The 7986-nt window shown below is 35.8% G+C and overlaps 1 protein-coding gene across 1 annotated transcript in view; it reads left to right on the top strand.

Annotated features, from left to right (window-relative positions):
- The first annotated feature begins 27 nt into the window (after positions 1 to 27).
- Positions 28 to 7986, top strand: part of LOC134668770 (putative 1-phosphatidylinositol 3-phosphate 5-kinase) — a 71453-nt gene continuing 63494 nt past the window's right edge. Inside the window, exons 1-3 of the mRNA XM_063526228.1 lie at positions 28 to 527; positions 1594 to 1762; positions 2240 to 2370. Of these exons, the coding sequence (XP_063382298.1) occupies positions 222 to 527; positions 1594 to 1762; positions 2240 to 2370 (606 nt within the window). The 5' untranslated portion in view covers positions 28 to 221. The remainder of the gene's footprint in view (positions 528 to 1593; positions 1763 to 2239; positions 2371 to 7986) is intronic.

Genomic DNA, 7986 nt, shown 5'->3' with positions numbered 1-7986 from the left:
ATAACAAAAGACACAACTTTTTATTATTATTGGTAGAGTTTTATTTATTTTAATTTTTTTGGGGAGTTTACTTTTTAAAATCTGACAACTTTCGCTTCAGCTGATTGACATTGACAACTTAACCAAAATCGACTTGTTTTCATCGCTTTTCAATAGCAAAAACAGATGCTATTATTCATGTTTTACATCCGCTGAATAATTAAGCCGTTGTACTATCCATAATGGATCAGTACGACACATCCCAGCTCACGGAGTTTCCGCGCTTCGAGCCCGAATCATCCCAAAGCGGGGTATCAACGTTCTTCAACAAATTGTGGAAGTTTCCGATCTTCTCGCCCAGCGAGACGGGCGAGAGTCAGAACAAAGCTGTGGGAGACGGTAAAGAGGTGTCTCCTCAGGACGAGGATGTGAACAAGCAGGAATACGACGATAAACCGGAACAGGCGAGCTACGCGGTCGAGTTTGAAGGACGAAGTTTGCAGAATGTTTTGAGAAGGATCAGCAGTCTAGTTGCGTTGGGGTCTAGTGTGAGTACTCATTATTGAATCGGGTTTGAAGTTAAGAAATAGATGCAATGTTACAGTTTTATTTCCTTGACACAGTTGCTAATGAATGAGTTTACGAGTCAGAAACGGAACATTCGTAAAGGCGCGCGATTATTTGATAACGGCTAATCATTTTGCATGAAAGGGATAGCATAATTACAGTTTCAAATTACCTATTTCATTACATCATGCCCAATGAATTACGCCCACAGTTTAGAGTAAAGTAATGTTAAAAATTTTAACATTTTAATAAGTTGGAAATTAATTATAAATCTTCAAATTTACTAGGATTAGACAACTAAACATTTAAGTTTAGTGCACAGCAATATAAACAGGATGCGTAGGGTATGTTTTATGTTATATTCTATTTAAGAGGCTCCCCCACAATGACCTTCGATCTTAGTTTTCTTGTCTTTTGTAGCTTATCATATGAATAGTAGTGGCTATAAGCAATATTGTATCCCATATTTACTTCAAAGTTCATTGTCTTCGAGATATTTGGCATTAAAGATGAATAATTTTAGGCCAAATAAACTGGTTTTCTGGCCATAACTTTTGAGTTAATTAGTTTCAAATGAAATCCCTAGACATGATTTACGAGACGTCAAAGACGAACCCAAATATGTAGATTTCGTATAAATAAGATCCTTCACAGCAATCCAGATACTTTTGTAAAGTGTTTTTTTAGACAATGTTTAAAATAACCATAAAAAATAAGTGTCCATTTCTTTAAAAATCTGGTAGAGAATAATGGAGATAAAAGATTAAAGAACCAATAGCCGTTTGTCTTATAAATCTATCTTTAGTGCAAAAGTAGGAGGTACATTTCAAAAAATAGATGAAAACCGCATTATTGTAGCATTGAGACAAAAAATACAAGCTTTAATTACCTTGCCCTGTAAGTATGTATGTTTTGTATGTGTTAGTGTGGGTCAAATCTTGCACTGTTTGACATAGATAGCTAAAATTTTAACAAGTTTTAGTAATTACTTCCGCTAACACTGTGAATAAAGTAAACTTGATTATTTGTTAATTGTGTTGGGCACAGAGTGGCACCAAGTACTCGGACACAGAGCTAGCGCGCTACTGGATGCCGGACGACATATCTCGGGAATGCTACGAGTGCGCGGCGCGGTTTGGAACCCTGCGGCGGCGCCATCATTGCCGCGTGTGCGGGCAGGTGTTCTGCGGGCGATGCTGCTCTCAGCGAGTGCCAGGTACATAAAAGTGTTGCCGGACACGGATACCAGGCCGTCAATATCTCCAGCTTGCCTTTATGATGATGATGCATTCCTGTTATCCCTCATTAGGGACATAGGGCTCGTAGAAGAATCCTCCATTTGTCACGATCCGGCTACTTCCAGCCAGCCTCTTTCTCAACTGATCGTTTCCATGTAGTACAAGGCCTCCGTCTACTGCCGGCCGTATGCCAGCGGAGTCCCTGCTTGGCCAGATGGCTGCTTTTATAGAGAGGCAAAATACGTATCGAGCTTTGTAATTTTAGTGTATTTATTTACGTATTTCTTTTTGTGGTGCGAATCAGAACATTAATTACATTCATAAAATACGCAAGTTAGTATAACCTTTTTGTATTATGGATTGGCAAAGCAATATTATTGCAAAGCTTTTATCGAAGCATTTTGTAATGAACAGGTTTGAAGTAAACTTTATCTGATTGATTATAATCTATACAGGTCAGATATTTGGTTGCGCGGGCGGGCTCCGCGTGTGCAACTACTGTTGCAACGTGGTGCTGAGCTACCTCCGCGAGAACGAGGCAGGGGAAATATCGCCTGATCTTCGCTCTCTGCAGGAAAGTCTGCAGGTATACTTCAGCCTATATATATTCGGTTCCGCGGCCGGCTCCCTGACACTGCGGGGTTGCGAACTGCATCGCAGCCATAATTGTGTTTTTAGTTTTAAGATATATTTTGTATTAAGACTGCATCGAGCAAAATCAGCGAAAAAGGCAGTCACCGTTTAGTCGCTAGCGTCCACATCTCTTGATAAAAAAAATTATAATAAATATCATTATTATCCCAAAGAGTGTGTTTACAACGAATCACCCTTGAAAATTTGAAATCTTTTACAATATAATAAATACACTCATGCAAAGTTGTACCTAAAACGTGATGAACGAGTGTCAGCGTTTAGTAAAATTTGTATAAAAAAATCGATGCTCATGCTACAAAATCGAGTGATTTCGAAAGCCAGATAACTAGACTACAACGAATCAGGCTTTTTCTATTTTTCCTCTTAAAGGCTACAGAGAAATTCAATCTTAAACGTAAACTTTCGTAAAATTTCCATACATCCGCCATATCTGTCAAATTCTCCTTCTCCTCAGATGCCCGCTGTGGGCCGATCGAAGCGGACGCGTACTTGTTTCTCCCAAACTGACATTAGAATTTGTCATATATATTGACAGAAATTCATGTCCGTATACGAATGATGATACCAGTGAAAAACTGTGTTCAAAATAAATAGGGTAAATGAATAATGTCACACGGAGATCCAGAGTCATTAAAATTTTTATTTGTTTTTATTCATAAGTCATAATACTTTAAAAATATAACAAATTATTTAAAAAATATACGAACACAACCAAATCAGTGTAATTAGTTTCTTCCTAATTCACTAAAAATTAAAAAAGTTTGAAGATTTGTTTTATCTTATTGGAATAAATTTTCATTGTGCTGGCATTCATATTACGTCATTTTAAAAACATATATGACATAATGTCAATATACTAGATAGACAATTTAATTCAATTTATCAACAAATTTCTTCACATTTTAACGTAAACAATATAAATTATTAAAATTTTATTTATGAAGACGAAGCAATGTTGTTCACATAATATCAGCAATAAAATTCTTAGTTTCAACCAGTTTTGTTGCTATTCTGAGAGCGATAGCGTGATAACGTGCTTTGAAAGTTAGTTCAATGATATATCATCAAGAAATTGAAATCAAGACTCGACCTGCAGTCTCAGCGAGTTTTTGTGGCTATATTATCAGTTGAAAGAACGATATTTCCATCGCAATGGTCTGGTTTACGAGTACCTATATTGGTTTCATGTGACGATGTTTATATAAATGTATCTATCAAATAACAACGTGCTTTTATTTCATTGATATTCGTTGCAAAACGATAACTCAGTTAAAATTATAGAATAGAATAGAATAGAAATAATTTTATTCGTAAGCACAAACACAAAATAAAAACTTATACTGAACAGAGAAACATAAAAAAGAGAAAGTGCCACGAAATGGTCTCACCTCAGCATGTTGCTGGCGACTTCCAGCGCTGATCTTCCGATAAGACCATCCGGTGAAACAATCACGACAAATCAGAAATGCCTTTGGTTTTTTTCAGTGAACGTTTATATTTATGAGGTCTTGTCTTACGGCGCGATTCGGAAAATGAATTAGAGACTAACTAGATACGATATAGTAAAGATATGTGACGTCCCACGGAAAAAGGTACCTTATGGTGGTTGGCGCTTACGCTATTATTAACGCCGCTCCAATATTATTGCTGCGCTATGCGTAAGCGCCAACCGCCATAAGGTACCTTTTCCCATGGAACGTCACATATCTTCACTATTTCATATCTAGTGAATCTCTAATTCATTTCTCGAATCGTGGCGCCAGCCACCATAAGGTACCTTTTGCAGTGGAACGTCACATATCTTTACTATTTCATATCTAGTGGGTTTCTAATTCATTTCCCGAATCGAGCCGTTATTCAGTACAAATTGGGTGAGATATTTCCGACATAAAACCTAAAGGTAAAAGTACAATTTGCTAAATAAACTGTCAATCTACATTAATTATAATAGATAGACTCTTAGAGGTAAGCTTACTGAAGATTATGAACAACATATAGGTACTTTCTAAATAAAATACAATTTGTTTTTCCATGACTCATGTAGGCCTAATTTTACTATAGACCATTTTAAATTGAAGATGAAATTAATTCATGATAAAAGGTAATAAGGCCCGGTAATATTTTCTGTTATTCTTGAACTTGTACTATGACTAAGAAGGCCCACTGACAGTGCAAGTAACAATGCCCGGTTCCGAACCAACATGGTATGGTTTATTTATAAAACGTGTATTTTTCAAAAGCGACGGAATATTTTTATAACTATTTTGGTATATGAAGAAACATGAACAAATGAGAAATCTATATTGAATTGAATTGGTAATAATATCCTGATTTTATTTTAGTTAAAATAAAGGTGGGCCTTATATGCCTCACCTGACCTTATTCGTTCACATTTAGATCCTATAGCTATATTTGGTCACTTTGGCCGTCACTATCTATTTGATGCCGATTGTACTAACAATTAAAAGTACAGCTCATACATATGTACTTTTTCCTGTACTTAAACTTAAGCATTTGAGCGTAATTAATGATGTTCACTGATTATTAACATTACGTGTTAAAGAACCGAGTCCCGATTTGGGCCATGGTGCGTCCATTAATGAATTGCATACTAACGGATAGAGGTTTACGAGTATATTCACGGAAAAATAGTTTCATTATTAATTGAAGTGGGCATATGATTTATATGCAACTCAATACTGGTGGCTTAATTGCCGTTTATAAATCTGAAGATTCTTCATGGATACCATATCATCATCATCATCATCATCATTTCAGCCTATGTACGTCCCACTGCTGAGCACAGGCCTCCTCTCATGCGCGAGAGGGCTTGGGCTATAGTCACCACGCTAGCCCAATGCGGATTGGGGACTTCACACACACCTACGAATTTCTTCGCAGATGTATGCAGGTTTCCTCACGATGTTTTCCTTCACCGAAAAGCTAGTGGTAAATATCAAATGATATTTCGTACATAAGTTCCGAAAAACTCATTGGTATGAGCCAGGATTTGAACCCGCGACCTCCGGATTGAAAGTCGGATTGAAACAATTTTTACACAAATCAATCTAGTCCCACGGCAAGCTCAACAAGCTTGTGTTGTGGGTACTAGACGACGATATATATAATATATAATGCTATATAAATACTTATATATATATAGAAAACATCCATAACTCAGGAACAAATATTTGTGATAAACACACAAATAAATGCCCTTACCAGGATTCGAACCCGGGACCTCCTGCTTCGTAGGCAGGGTCACTACCGACTAGGCTAGGAGGCCGTTAAATGAGGCCGTTCATGGAGGTTTTATTAGTTGTGTTAGATGCCTTGCGTGTCTTTATTACCAAATAATGGGCTGATTTGGCCCGGTAGCAACGTGATCGTACCGTGTACCAAAAAGAAGGGAAGAGGGGAAATGGTCGGCTCCCCAGGTCCAATCTATGCTATATTTCTTCATGCTCTTAGCAACTAGGGCAAGTTGTATATTATTTTTGTATAATTTAGGGACGGGGAATCCAGTTTTTCAAATAATCATTATACCTTTTCATACAAACAAACTGATTTTTGCACAATAAATGAAAATTATATGTATCTTTTTAGGACAATTTTGGTCTTTACAATCACAGTGTGGAGATTTGTACTAAATAAAAAATTGTAAAAAGTTGCTCATTTATTTCTCGTTCTAAAAAGTATCACTTAAAAATAGGCACTCATATATTTTTTGTGAATAATAATTAATAGCGCGTGGCGTTGATGAATGTGATGATTTCTATTTAAATTGAATTATGGGCAAAGTCAAACATTAAAAATGTTGAAAAAAAATTTAATCTGGCATTTGAAAAGTGTGAATATAATGTTTTAATATTTTACAGATAAATTACAGGCGATAATTTTACAAATGAAATGGGTTTCTGCCACCAGTGCCAGCCTATTATAAAGCGGTATATTTTTTTGCTAACAAGGTATGCCCACCAAATACGCTCATAAGAACGATATATTCTATCGATGCGAAGTGTAGCCAGGCTATAATTCCGTAAATATAACAGATATCAGAAAACTTCAAATTGATATCGAAAGTGCGTTACCCAATGAGTAAAATTACAGTAATAACTTTTTAAATAACAACAGAAATATCCCAGACATTAACTTCAAACCCTCCCATACATTTAGTACGACGACTCACCCTTCAAAGAACGTTGGTGTCGTAAGAGATAAAACTGCTTGAGATTCATTATTTGCGATGATAAACTGTAATAAAATAATAAAACTACCGTTTATGAAATAATAAATCTAACATATATTTTTTAATTACACCGCAAAGTTCATTTAGAAATATTTAAGAGGGCCCGTCAATGTATCGCACAAGAAGGGTGTCATTTCGAGAAACTACTCTGAACAAAAAATCTGTGGCCCTAGTGAAAAAGGGTACAAGTCTCGCGCAGCTTAGGTGTAAAAGGGCATAAGTGTTACTTGGAACTTACGTCCTTTTACAACTGCGCTGTCCGATACTTGTACCCTTATTCACTAGGGCCACAGAAATATACTTCCTTAAAAAATAAATGTTATATTTATTATTTCATAAACGGTAGTTTTATTATTTTATTACAGTTTATCATCGCTTTTATTTAAAAAAGTTATTAATGTAATTTTACTCATTGGGTAACGTACTTTCGATATCAATTTGAAGTTTTCTGATATCAGTTATATTTACGGAATTATAGCCTGGCTACACTTAACGATTACACGCTGTATAAGTTACTACGGGACCCGTCATGGTCATGGCCCAGAACCCATACTATCCGGGACACAGTTCTTTAATATTATGCAGGGCTAAAAAGGCCCTCTGTCAGTGCAGGTGACAAGGCCCGGTCCCGGGCCTTATTGAACGCATGAGATGGAATAGTAAATTTAAATATTTTAATATAGGTAGTTATGAGTTCTTTGATTTCCCAATAAGTTTTAAGTAAGCATCACTTACTGACTTACAAAAGTATAAGGGTAGTACCTGAATTTTATTAGATGTTTTTAAAGTCTTATTATCAATAGAGCTTTAAAAATTAATTTATAAGTAAAATATAATAAGCGTCTTTAGTTGTAAAAAATATGTTACAAGACCTATAACTAATGAAGGGATAATTTTAGATATAGTCCACTTTTTTCGAGTAGGTAAAATAGACGATTTATTATATCTTTAATAAAAAAACTCCTAGGTTTAATTCGGTCTATGTTTACAAACCGCATACTATCGCCCACCACCACACTGTTAACTGACAGTTCGTAAACCTTATTAAAAAAGGCATAAGGTCCACCGATGGACAGTTAAAAGCGCCGCCGTTTGTACCAATCTTAATACAAAAGTCAACAACGAAAATAAATAATTACCTAATACGTCACATACCTATGACATGGCATGAACAAACAAGGAAAGCTATATATAAAAAATGTTTTTTCTCTGTCTTCTCACAAAGGAAAGCTTTGACAGTTTAAATTCCTCAAAGAAGGTCAGTAGTTAACACTAAACTCGAAACAGCACCTTTAAAAA

This window comes from Cydia fagiglandana, chromosome 11, assembly GCF_963556715.1.
Source record: "Cydia fagiglandana chromosome 11, ilCydFagi1.1, whole genome shotgun sequence".
NCBI lineage: Eukaryota > Metazoa > Arthropoda > Insecta > Lepidoptera > Tortricidae > Cydia > Cydia fagiglandana.
This window is presented reverse-complemented; position numbering and strand designations above follow the sequence as displayed.